The sequence below is a fragment of the Aulonocara stuartgranti genome (genome assembly GCF_965226115.1).
Source record: "Aulonocara stuartgranti genome assembly, chromosome: 23".
Classification (NCBI taxonomy): domain Eukaryota; kingdom Metazoa; phylum Chordata; class Actinopteri; order Cichliformes; family Cichlidae; genus Aulonocara; species Aulonocara stuartgranti.
In genome coordinates this window covers 6,815,215-6,828,830 of record NC_138958.1, presented here as the reverse complement: position 1 = coordinate 6,828,830, position 13,616 = coordinate 6,815,215, and the positions used below count along the sequence as shown (strand labels likewise).

Below are 13,616 nucleotides of genomic sequence, written 5' to 3'. Positions count from 1 at the left end.
CCGAGCAAGCACCGAGTGCGCAACGACGTAACGTGAAATTCAGAGAGAAACTCGCGGATTCTTCAACTGCGGCACACCTGCACCAGGGCAAACCTCCGCCTACGCCACTCCTGCTTTATAGGTAGAGCAAAAGGACCGCTAGTCTTTGATGTTATTTATTTTCTGCTGTGTTTTACGTGCATCTATTTGACAGAGTGAGTGTAAACACAAAAAATATTTTATTTTATGTGCTGGAATGTGTAGAAAATAGGTTTAAATGTTAAACTACTTTATTCAAGTCAGAGAATGTTGCATATAATTAAATTTTTGCTTGATGCATAAAGTTAAAAGATTAAAACTGATAAAACAAGTTTTAAAAAGAGACTTTTCCATTTGATTACATTTTGTATGATGGATTATGCAGATAAAGTAGAATTGGGCTGAAAGATCTATCGCTTTATTACCGATTCAGGTTGTAAATCGTGTTTTTAAAAAGTAACTCAGTAACTAAGTAACTAAGTATTAATTACTTTTGAAAATAAGTAATCAGTAAAGTAACAGGATTACTTTTTGGGGGAAGTAATCAGTAATTAGTTACTAATCAGTAATTAGTTACTGATTACTTTTTCAAGTAACTTGACCAACACTGTTCCTGAATCATTTTTGATTTGTGGCAGGGTGCATTAGACTGCTGAAAGAGACTAAAAACACAGCTAATATTGTAATAGTAACAAAAAATTTAGTCAGTGAGGTTAATTTTACACTTTAAACATCTCAAAACATTTCCAACGTGTAAAACATGATCATTCTCGCCTGGCCACGCAGTGATCAGTGCTTTCTTGGCTGTAAGAAAGTCCTCAGTGGAGGAAAAGTCAAGAGATAACTGAAGAATACAGAATTTATCTTCTGGAAACCATGAATGTGTGTACATTGTCCTCTCATCTGAAGGTCATGGTCCAATCGGATGATTTTCTGGTCTGCATGTTGACGGGAGATCCCCAAACTGAATTAACTGTGTATGAGTGTTTCCATGAAGTGATTTAAATGGTCACTCTGTTCAAATACAGTATAATCACTTCCAGTCGCTCCACTAACATTGCTAGAAATAGTTTAATAAAATCCACTAGACAACCCACCCAATCAAGTTACTAAATAAATAATCAAGTTACTAAATGATCAAGTAAGCATCTTGTACAAACTCTAGCATAAGCTGACACTGTATCCATAACTTTAAAACTCATTTTCTGTAACTTTCACATCAAAGTCATCTGTAATTTAAATGCTCAAACTGGTAACTACTTTGCAAGGCCTGCCAGCTAAATGTAGGAGTAGGCAGAGTGGTTTCTCTGTGTTGTGTCAGATTCAAGCACTCTCAGAAGTGCTCTCCAGCTGCGTTCAGCACAGGCACTCTATTTATAAAAAGTGCATTGAGGCGTGGGAGGAGAGCATTATGCTGTGTCAATATTTCAGATGGTATAAACCTCGACGATGTGTTACTCAAGTAAGTGAGTAGAGTGGAGATGCCTGTGTGTCTGGCTACACACAAGGACATACACGCACACAGTGGCCTGGCCTATAATCGTCCCTATTTAAATTGCTAATTTCCTCTCTCCCGCAGGTGCCTAACTGTGTTTGAAACTAAATTGCTCGTCATAGCAGGTCAATCTGAGCCTAATGAATTCAGCTGTTCTCCCATTACACTTATTGACGCTGAATGGCGAACGACAGGTGCGCTGAGTACTCAAGAGCTTGAAAGCAAAGCCTGCAGCCTCTTCTTGCCTTCTCAGTGGGTGCAGATGAAGTTCCACATCAGCCTGTGAATATTTAAGCATTTGGCTTGAATAAGATTTGACCAGCGAACATCTCCATTACTGGGGATATTTTACTTAGAGGTGATCATTGGCTCACTGACACCACACAACTAATCAGACTAAGTCACCAATCCCCAGAAGCTCCACATCAGCCCTGTTCTGACTTTAAGGACAAACACTGAACAGGATTTTGCTTTGTGCATATGCATGAAAATCAATTTAATTATGCTGGATTGCAGCCATACAGTGCAGAAGCAATGCTGCTTCAGAATGGAGCTCATTTACATAAAAATAAATCACAATGCACAGGCACATACGCATACTCCTAATTCCCATATATCATGTTGAATGCAAAACACCAGATTTAGCAAAGTGGATGTTAAATATAAATATAAACATGTGATTGTACCACCTAATGCTTCAGGACAATATTTCTGTGGTTTATCAAGTTTTACTTCTAGGTTAAAACACTTGTGCACAATCAAACTCCACACAGGCTTTTCTTTTTGTTTGCAGGTGACTGGCATAATACATTTTAGGTCCAGTATTGTTGCAAAAAGTCTATTACGTACACTTTAGAACTAGAAAAATGTTCCTTCTGCCGATTCAAAACAGTTAATGATAATTATGAATGAGTCCCATCCAATACGACAAACTGGGAGGACACAGGAGGACACCGCAGAAAGATGATCAAACTATTTTCTCTACAGTTCTACCTCCTTCAAAAAATCCTTCACGCATGTAGAAAGAGAGAACAGAAGAAGAGGAAAAGTGAAAGGCAAAGCTGAGGTGAATGATGTAATTGTTTCTCCTTGTGTTTCAGAGAAACGCATTAAGAGGCCTTACTCATACGTGGCAGATTTAGAGTTCATCAGCAGCTGTGATGTAACGCTTAATGCATAGCTATAAATTAGCTGATAAACACATATGTGTATGAGAGCATTAGTAGAGAGCAGAGATGGGCAGTTACTGTAATCCGATTACTTTTTTCGAGTAAAGAGTAAAGTAAGGGATTACTATTGCAAAAACGGTAATTAAATTACTGTTACTTTCCCGTAAGCACGCTGCGTTACTGCGTTACTAAAACCGTGATTTTTTTTTGCGAGAGTGTCTCATGACAATGACGAGCGCGACGTTCGTGGCAACAGCTGTGTGCAGATCAAAAATGGATAATATAACGAGTGCGGCAGCGAGTATGACGTGCAGCGTTTAACGCGTGGAAGTACTAACCTTACTTTGAGTTTGATTACGTAAAAAGTGACAAAAACATTAGCGTCCACTGATCAATGCGTGGGAACCCTAAACGTCCGAGCAAGCACCAAATAAGCTGCCGCTGGAATGTGAAATTCCAAAACCACATTCCAAAACAGAGAAACTGCCGTACTGCTGCGGCACACCTGCACCAGGGCAAACCTCCACCTGCCCCACTCCTGCTATACAGGTGAAAATAGAGCAACAGGACCGCTGATTCTTTGATTTTATTTATTTTCTGCTGTGTTTTATGTGCATCTATTTGACAGAGTGAGTGTAAACACAAAAAACTATTTTATTTTATATGCTGGTATATGCAGAAAATAGGTTTAAATGTTAAACAAATTTCTTCCAGTCAGAGAATGTTGCATATAATTTAATGTTTGCTTGATGCATAAAGTTAAAAGATTAAAACTAATAAAACAAGTTTTAAAAAGAGACTTTTTCAATTGATTACATTTTATATGATTGATTATGCAGAAGAAGTAGAATTGGGCTGAAAGATCTATCACTTTATTACCTATTTGGGGGATAAATCATGCTTTAAAAAGTAACTAAGTAACTAATTACTTAATCAGTTATTAATTAAGTTAATCAGTAAAGTAACGGGATTACTTTTTTGGGAAGTAATCAGTAATTAGTTACTGATTACTTTTTTCAAGTAACTTGACCAACACTGGTAGAGAGCAGCAGACCAAGCATATGAAGCATGGAGCTCACTGCAATCAAACAATAGAAAGCGAGGAGAAAGGAGCGAGAACACTCCCCACCACGAATCGAAAAAGTACTGGTGGTTGCCAACTCCACTCCTCAGACTCCTAGTAGACGTGCGTATGGAGAAAATCCTACTTCTTCCTTCAGAAAACTTGACCTCTGATCTTGACCTTGAGGTTGAGGTCACCAGGATTTGAACTCATCTGAGATTGCACCTATAGTATGAATTTCAAAATCCTACATTGTCTCGTTCCCGAATTATTGCATTCACAAATTTGGGTGTCTACCCTGCCCTCCCACCCGCCCAGTGGTATGACAACAGCATCAGATATTTACGGTTGAGGGGTAAAAATGGGTGCAGTATAACTTTCCTCACCACAAAAGAGGAATCAATCACTGCTCTTGTTCATGGATGTGAAGTATTATTTGGATTTTCAGACACCTTTCTCCTGGTTTGGTGCCATTTTCCACCAACCATGTCATGTTCAAAGTCACCTTAATTACATTTCTTCCCCATTCTGATGATCGGTTTGAGTTTCAGCAGGTCATCTCCATATAAGGAAAATAGGAAATAATGGCTTTGACTTCATCTTCGCTGGCTTGATATGAAGAGTTTAAAAAAGCCCCGACTCTGACCTTAAAGCAGAACTATAAGACAAGGACAATAAATAGTAGCTCGCTCCTCATTCTGTAAATGTCGAATCCATAACCAATAAGATGCTCTCATTTCTTTCTCTCACTTAAAAACACATTTAGGGTTTTTGCTGCAGACTCGATCTGGTATGAGCAGCAGTTCATGCTGATGGCTCACGATAGCTGTTTTTGGGCTGAAGCATAACAGGCATTACTGAGTCTTTCTATTTTATCTCTGCTCCTGTGCCACTAAATTTTATCTCCAGTTTTTTTTTTCCATAACTGTTGCTAGTAACCAAAGCAGGTTCATCCAAGATTTATAAAGGCCTCTTTTACTCCCAGAACTGAAGCACTGCTGTGTGTACTCCACAACAGCATAAACGTTCCATCTCAGTAGACACAGGAGAGTATTTTATGTTGTAAATGACAACCACCCTCCGTTTCGTTTTCTGCTTCTTTTTTTTGTGAGGCTGCATTCCTCTTTTATGGTTCAAAGGCTGAAATATATCACTGTCTCAAGGAAATGAAGTTAATCTAAAAATGTGGATTATGTAAGGGGAGTCTTAGCTCGAGCTAATCCTCTGCTGTCTGCCTGCCACCCTGTTGCGTGATGGCTCGGTTATTGTGGAGATGATGCGGTGTCAGGTGAACGTTGTTATGTTGTTGTCCAAAAGAAACAGAAATATTGCCGTTGCAATATCTTTAACCTCACATTCAATAAATCTTAGTTGTTGTTGTTGTTGTTGTTGTTTTAAGTTTGCATATACTTGGATTTACATAAAAATAAATGATGGCAATACTTAAGTACATGTGCAAGCAACCCGATGGCATTTAGCACAAATGAAGAGTTTGCACACAGACAGATCAGCCAAATTCTCCCTTTCTGACAAACTAAATGTACACACTGAGATGTTCACTGCACTTTTACAGCTGGGGGAACTGAGCAGGTTTGCTAATGATGCAATGCACCTGATTTATTGATGTTTTAAATAGTACTTGTGCTTATTTTATTTTTTGTTGTGTAAAGAGGGTGGATTTCTAGTCTATTGCAGGTGGTGTCTGATAAGACAATTGGGCAGTTCTCCACTTACCCACCTCCACTCGCTTTCTCGCTCAGTATTCCCTTCTTCCCCTGCTGACCACTCCCTGTCCACAACCATTGGACTGCACAGGCACAGCTAAATAACCAATTGGCTGCAGGGAGAATTCTGATGCAAAAGACTAGTTAATTATGCTAAGCCAAGAAAGTGATAAGGAGGCGGTTTTAAAAAATTTAAACCTCCTAAAACACACAGATACACACCGAGGCAGTGTGGTTTAAAGAGAGGCAGACCTTTTGAGGAATAAAGTGAGACTATTTCGTCAGAATAAGCAAATATGGGATGTGCAGGAAATGGAGAAGAGTTATAATTAGGATCCTCCCCTTTTCTCATAAACTTCAACCTCGGTTATTTAAATGGTCAGTGTTAAATTCTCCCTTTTCTTTCTCAGTTTCAGAATAGCATAATAAACATTAAATTCAAAATTCCACTAAATTCTCTAGATGCCGGTCCTTTCCTCCCCCCACTCGGCTTTCAGTTCCTCCTCTGTTGCTGGTACTCTGCTGCCCTTTCCCCTCTCCTCTTGTTAGCTTATGTCTGTGGGCGGATAACACTGCTTCACTGATCCACAACTCATGAAACACCACTCATTTTTTCCTCCTCTTTTTCATCTCTGCCCAAAACTATCTGAGATTCAGATAATTTGTGCAGCAAACACATTAAATTACAGCCCAGAGTTGTTTTTCCATCTTTGGATTTTAGAGGAGCAGCATCCAGTATACTTTTAGCATCATTCCTCCTTGCAGATATATTCATAACTTATTTTATTTTTGAACTATTTAGAAAACTATGACAGATCTGAGAATCTGGGTGCTTCATGTTCTTGTTGATGGTTTTTGTTCGTGTTGTTGTGAATCATGAAAAGGGTTTTTTTTTTTTTTTTAAACCATTTTACTGTTTCCAACAATCAAATCTGTTAAACTCAGTGAAAGTCCAAAAACTGCCTGTGTAGTTCTGCAAAAACACTGGAAGCATGAGAACCTGCTGGTGCAGTTCTGCCTGCAGTTCTGCCTGCCAACACGATCTGCAATGTGCTTTCCTGCAGGATACTGAACAGACGCGAAGGGAGAGCTTGATCATCAGGAGTATCTCCCTACATCCCGCTTGCTTGTCTTTTTGCTTCATTTCAGACATGCTCTGCTCCATATATGTGTTTTTTGCCAGCTGCAGAGAGGTGAGGCATACTACTCACCTCTAAGGACTCAGAAACCCGAGAGTTGGCTTCTCCCATTTTTTTTCACAAAGAAAATTACCCCTGCACCTCATCAGAATGACTATTCAGAACTAACCAAAGATGGAAGGAAAGAAGAGAAAATATGCTAGAAAAGCATCATTCTGCTAATGATTTCTGTGCTTGCTTCAGTTCTTGGTGTGTAAATTTGTGCCAAATATATCACCCGTGCTAAACATCTGCATCTGCAAATGTAGCATGCAGAATTTGCCTCACTTCAGTACAGCCAAAGATAAGTTACATAACTTTGCTTCACTAACTTTAACAGTAACTTGTCTTCTTGATCAAATTCAGAATTCAGAAAATCAAATGTTAGAAGCTCACAGTATGTTGGGCTGAGAAATGAAGACCCCTCCTAAAAAAAAAATGACACAGAGAAAGCAAGAAAAGGGGAGAGTGAGGTGGGATGGGATGGAGTAACAGTGGTGGGGGAAAGAGGAGCGATGGAGTATCTGTGGGAGTATAATTAACTCCATGGTCTGGCTCTCTGCAGGCCTGCGGCATACTGCTCTGAAATGCTGATTCAGTACACAGATAGACAGAATAGCACAGGCGGGAGAAAGGGGTGAGGAGAGAGAGGCAATAAGAGCAAAGGAGAGTAAAGGAGTCAGGGATGGGGTGTTGGATTGAGCATTAAAGAGGAAATTAAGCAATAGAGGGCTCAGTGGAGTAAAAAAGTCACCAAAATTGAAAGTAAAACATAGCAGAGAGTACAGCCGTTTAACTAAGAGTGAAAGAGTTGTCTGAGATTCACTGAGCTGTGTGCAAATGTATACTTCATAATCTGAGGCAGGTTATCTGCAGTCAGTACTTGACTTTATGAAGTGCTGAACATTTGCAGATGCTTCAGAAACAGCAGCACAAACCCTCAGCCTCACGACAACAGCGACACCTAGAGGCGTAAGTGTAAACGTGACCTGGACTGAACCCGTACAGATGCAGTTAACCCCTCAGTGCACATTAGATCCTGTTGTACTCATTTCTCTTAAAAATAAACAGACAGGAGCAGATAAACCTGACAAAGTGAGAATTCTCGGGATCACAGTAGCATGCTGGGTGCTCACTCAACGTCACCGAGGTTAGTCACAGTTAAAGGTAGTCAGTCTGTCACCAGGCAGGTGGGCAGAGGCTGCTCACATCTATAATGCATCAGCTGAGTGTCAGGTAAACTAGAGACAAGGACAAAACAATAGAGGGAATAAATACTGGAGACAGATAACTGGATGGACTTTTTTGTTTGTTTGTTTGTTTTAACAAAATAATAATTTCTGACTTTGTGCTGCAATATTCAGCGTTGATTTTCTGTAAGTAGGTTCATTCAGTTTGAACTATAAACTTAAAGAAAAAGTCCTGTAACAAGTACACTGTTCTGGAAAAAATTACAGATGTGATCAATATTTTTCTCAAAGCCCTGCACAAAGACTGCATGCATGGATGGCATATATACAGGTTTACATCCTTCTTGGATCCAGAAGGAATATATTGTCATATATCATCAATACGTTGTCTTCTGCTTATGCAATTCAGAATTCAGGGTCGTGTGAGGCTGGTGACGATCCCAGCTGACATCACCAGTCTGTCACAGGGCTAAAACAGAAACAGACAACCATTCACGCTCACATTCACACCTAGGGCCAGTTTAGAGTTCCATTACACTAACCCCACGCATCTCTTTGGACTGTGAGAGGAGGCTTTAGTATCCACAGGGAATCCACGCAAGCATGAAAAGAACATAGAGAAAGACATAACACAAGAATTAGCATTGTTAAAGAATCCTTCAGATATTTCTCAGTTTGTTGGGTTAAGTCTCATCTCTGGACAAAAAAAAAGTAATATTCAAGCAACTATAATTTTTTGAGTCATACTGCTCACAGACTAAAGCGATGTTGCCATTTAGTCTCAACTTTTATTGCTTCACTGTTAAATCAAATAAAAACATTATACAGAAAAACAATAGTGTTCTTTTTTTAATCAAGGCACTTGCATGCAGATTAAACACGCTGATGACACATGGCTTAACTCAATTTTCAACTTGAGTCATTCAAAATGTGAAGCAAAACCTTCCTGTTGCTACTTGGACACACACATTCTCTATTTTCCCGATAGGACACAACAAAAACTAAAGTGCATTACTATGCAAAAGCACATCAGACTGCAAACTCTGCTTTCCTGAACAGAATACTACTCAGCAAACATCCACTCAATAATATCAGCTATTACCTAATAATACAAGACGTAGAGGAAGCTGATATGTTACTGATATTTCCAGTAGTGTTAAACTTTTAAGAAAAAAACAAAACAAAGAATCAAACACATTTTCAACCCTGAAAAAGCAGCTTTCACCAAAAAGCCAAGCCTACATTAAAATCCCAGGTTTGGTCTCAATAAGAAGCTGTTTGATTAAAAAGGTGTTCAACCAAGACTTAATTTAAGTTCTAGATACAGCAGAGGTTTGAATTCAGAAAGGACAGGCGGTGCTTCCACAATTCACCCATGTCCAATTTCTTGACTCTGTGTGTCCGAGGTGGGTTCAGGTTGATTATTGTCACTTGGCAGATAGCCCCAAGCCCTGAGCAGAGCCACACGCTGGGCAGGAGGGGTGGAGAAGTAGTCCCTCTGTTTCTGAGAGTAGGTCTGGATTGGACTGATAATGTTTCGGTAGCTCCAATCCTGATGAGGCAGAATGGTGGAAAAATTCAGTTATACATTAATCTGACATACTGAAACTTCCCAAAGATTGGAAAAGTAAAATGCAGCTTCAAAAACTAACCAATGATATGAAATTTGCCAAATTTGTCAATTTTTAGCGTCATGAAATAGGAAACAGGACAACAACATGGGTCCTTTTCCACATCACCCCTACAGCGCAGTCAATTCTTCTCAGAGAACAAAACCTCCATCACAGAGCACAAAACAGTTGTTGGTGTCTATCTACAGTTTGTGTGTGATGCAGGTTTTATGACTAAAAGATGTTACCTGCCAGTGAAAGTTAAAAGCCTCCAGCAGCTTTATCCTGCCCTCTCTGGATGGCACACAGTCAGGAGGAACAGGCTGCACCAGCTCAGAGCCCACCGTGACATCTCCAAACACCAACAGAGCTCGGATGGCAAACCAGCCCCCAAACCGCGGATGCACACACACTCCAAACATTTTCTGAAAGCAAAAGGATCAAAGGATCACAGCACACAAGAAAGGTAAAGACTGCCTTTAAAAAATGTGCCAAGGGAGCAAACAAGAATGTGATTACTTTTTCAGCCCAGGGCTGCTCCGTCACATCAGCCTTTTGGTAGTAAAAAGCTGCTCCCGATACGTGAGCTGCAGTCTGGGCCAAGAACTTGGGCTTCCTGCTGGGCAGTAGCTCATAGTCGTACCTCACATCCACCTTCTCTCCTGGAAAACACTGCAGGGCAGGATCAAGTAAGAAATATGTTTAAACGTGAGAAAAAGTTCATGAATATGATTATAGTTGCAATCTAAATAGAGTTAGCCAGCATGATGATGCTGTGAGACTGTCAGAGGCTTTCCCATAAAGTTTCATGTGCTATAGGCTTCCAGTAACCTTTACACTGTGTTTAAACTGTATGCACACGCAAACTGTAAGCTCACTCATACAATGTAAGGTTTAAGTTACAAGTGCCCTAAATTAGCAGCACTGGTTATTACAAAATATTTTTTATATTTCCATAACAGTTGATATACCAGTATGCACAAGCGCCTTAATCAAAATTATATTTTCAATTCTAAAATATAACTAAAACTATACATTTTTGAATAAGATGCTAAATTATGGTTATTTTGAATGAAATCAAAAATTACATTTTGGTCACTGAATGTTACCATTAATGTTATGATTCATTTCTGACTTTGTTATTTGTCCAATAAATAACAATGCAATTTTTAATTTAAACAAGTTTTTGAGAGGTTTCTAAAGTATTTTGTTTTTTTTGTTTTTATGACAGGTGGTCTAATAAATCAGCATTGTTCAGTCGTGCAAAACAAAACAAAAAAAGTCACATCAGTTTTTAGTAAACACGGTGCAGAGACAGATCATAGTATGGAAGCTTGATTCAGCACTGAAAAAAAGTTGTGTTTTTTTCATCCATAAGTCACCAGAAGTATGTGAAAATTTTGGGTTATTTTTCTCAACTTTGAGTTACTCTCTCAGAGGTGTGAGTTCGTAAGGAGACATTTCAAGATACTTGACTCAAAATGTGATAATGACAGAAAATGTGAGTTATAGATGGCAAAAAAGGATCTGCAGGTCAGGAAAAGGGTGGCCTTTTTGCAGTGGCAGAAACAAGCTTCCACCATAACCTATTAAATTTCAGTGAATCTGATAAGAAACAGGGTGACACAAGGCACATCCTTAGTGGATGACATCTCTTTAGATTTATAGGTATTACCCTGATTGCACAGCCTTGTTCAATAATCCAGGGGGCTCATCAAACACGCGACTTCTCATGTCAAGTACAGCCAGTCTAAGCTAAGTGACTTCAATGACTGCCTGGAAACTAACTGAGACTGAACATATAGAAAAATTTAATGAGAAACAACAAAAATGAAGGAGTGACTTAGACGTTTAGTATGTGAGTATTTTATTTTTTCATTTAATCCAACGTGAAGTTAATTAGAAATATTGGAAATAACAAAACTGCATGGAGAGCCCCATTTTCAGAAGCCAGCACTTCTGCAAAGGCTCTTTGATAATTAAAGAAAAGCTAATTATATTAGCCAAGCTAAAAAATGTCAAAAAGAAGGAATACATGTGGTTAAATAAGTGTCTAGAATTTGAATACTGTCTCAAAATAGCAGCGCTATACAAGACTGGCCTTCAGCAGAAACCTGCACTCCAAGGCAGGATTTCATCTAGCCAGGTAACTTTAGGGTTAACCCCAGATTAAAATCAAAATCAATAGGTATAAAATCACCGCCTTCTGACTAATCAGATCTCAGGAAAATAGCATTACAATACTTGGAAGACACCTGAGACTTCTGTGTATGGGGAATAGGAGGGTCTAAAGTTTTTCAATAGCATTTAAAGCCTTTGTATTTTCCCAGTGGAAATACCCATTGAGGTATACTGTAAGTTGAACTCACTTTGTAATACAGGCCTTAGGATGCTGGAAAAAGTCAGTCATAGTGAAAATGAATACAGACAAAAGAATGCAGGCGTTTGAGAAGAATTATAATTAGGTCACTAACAGTGAATGAACTGCAGATTGAAATTAAATGAAGTGAACCACTGAAACTGATTTTTGCAATCACTACCACCATTATTATAGCCAAGTATTTTTAACCATTTTTAGTGTATTCGCTTTAGTTTTAGTTTAATTTTTGATCAGTTTCAGTGCTACTTTTAGGTTTTCCTTTATTCAGAAATAAGTGGCATTTTTCAGAGGGAAGGAGAAAGATTTAAAAACAGTATGATTTTGGAACACAACTACGCAAACATAGACGTCCTGTTGTCAATACACATGTGCATCTGAGCTCTACACTACAAAGAAAGTTCAGCATACCCAGGGTATCTTTCCGTTGTCTGGACCCACTTAACCTAACAGTGGCGATCAGACTGAGCGGTCGCACGAAGCCGCTTATCAACTCAAAAATTAACTCAGGGTTTATCAATCCAGCTACGAGCATGTTCACATGAAAGGAGTGGTACTGCCAGCATCTGACAAATCACAGACATGGATAAGTGTGCTGGCAGCTGCAGACAAATCAGTGGTATGAGTGTAGACGCTACTGAAAAGCTTCAGACCCGCCAACAGCCTGAGGGATCTTCCAGAAGTGCTATTTTCCAGTCAACTGATTGATCAGTAGGTGGTAATTTTGTCCCTGTTGATCTCTAATTTGAAACATAATCGGCTTCAAAGGAGTTAGGCCTATGGTATATGTTACCATTTACCCTGGTAAGAGTTAGCCTTAAAATTAACTGGATAAGCCAAGATCCTGCATTGTAGTACAGACCTCAGTGGCTTCTCATGTTGGCTTCTCATTAATAAAAAAAAAAAAATGACTAAAACTAGAAATATTTCCTGTATATTTGTTATTATTATTACTGCTACTATTATTATCATTATTATTATTACTACATTTTCAAAATTTAGTTTTACTTTTTAATTAGTTTAACTAAAATAACCCTGGTCACCACTCCTCCATCCTCACCTGAGAGACAGCAGAGGTGATGCATTGTCTAACACACTGGTCTATGGGGTCATTAAGCCCCTGGTAGCACCTCTGCTCGAGGAAAGGCAGAAAGGCCTCTTCAAACATGGCGGGAGTGCTGAGCACCACCACAGCCAGGGTATCATCTGGATATGACAGGTGCAGGGTGGGAGGTAGCACAGAGTTGTACCAGCCAATCTGCAAACAGAGGGACATGTTAGGGAGTAAGAACCAAATATGTGCAGGTTACTCCATCACAAATCATCTGATTTGGCTGAAAATTTCAATTCAATAAAATAACAGAAAATAAAATAATAAAAGAACAGAAAAGAATGACAATGACACATTCCCTTAAAGGCAAGAACCAGTAATACGTCAGTAAACATGCAGTATTCAACCATCTATCGCTATTTTTACTTGTTGTAGCATGTTTAACAATTCATATTTAAACGTAAATATTTAACTGGGAAATATAAAAGAAATAGTTCTACGATCAGAATGATTTTTTCATACTTTTCAATATAAAACTATACAATTCATTATACCTTTAACGGGTAAACTTCAAATCCCAGATTTGTTAAACTATCGTTTAACAGTCGTCTTACACTTTCCACGCTTACATTGGAAGCCGCCATTGTTGCATGTCAACATTGAGCTTTGCATTGTGGGACATGGTGTTCTTTGGCCAATCAACGTCCTCGATGAAAAATCTTAGCTTCGGGGTATATTTGA

The 13,616-nt window shown here is 38.9% G+C and overlaps 1 protein-coding gene across 1 annotated transcript; it reads right to left on the bottom strand.

Moving 5' to 3' along the window:
• Positions 1 to 8,601: 8,601 nt before the first annotated feature.
• mmachc (metabolism of cobalamin associated C) lies at positions 8,602 to 13,599 on the bottom strand. The gene is made up of 5 exons (XM_082523734.1): positions 13,430 to 13,599; positions 12,885 to 13,082; positions 9,967 to 10,119; positions 9,696 to 9,872; positions 8,602 to 9,389 (listed from the first exon to the last, which is right to left on the bottom strand). Exons 1-5 carry the CDS (start codon positions 13,517 to 13,519, stop codon positions 9,207 to 9,209), a joined length of 801 nt encoding a protein of 266 aa, XP_082379860.1. The 5' UTR covers positions 13,520 to 13,599; the 3' UTR covers positions 8,602 to 9,206.
• Between the last annotated feature and the right edge of the window lie 17 nt (positions 13,600 to 13,616).

Coding starts and splice junctions, on each gene's coding strand:
- mmachc (XM_082523734.1), bottom strand. CDS start 13,519: ATGGCGGCTTCCAATGTAAGCGTGGAAAGTGTAAGACGACTGTTAAAC. Junction 13,083..13,429: donor TTGAAGTTTACCCGTTAAAG/GTATAATGAATT, acceptor CTCTGTTTGCAG/ATTGGCTGGTACAACTCTGT. Junction 10,120..12,884: donor TCACCTCTGCTGTCTCTCAG/GTGAGGATGGAG, acceptor CCTGCCCTGCAG/TGTTTTCCAGGAGAGAAGGT.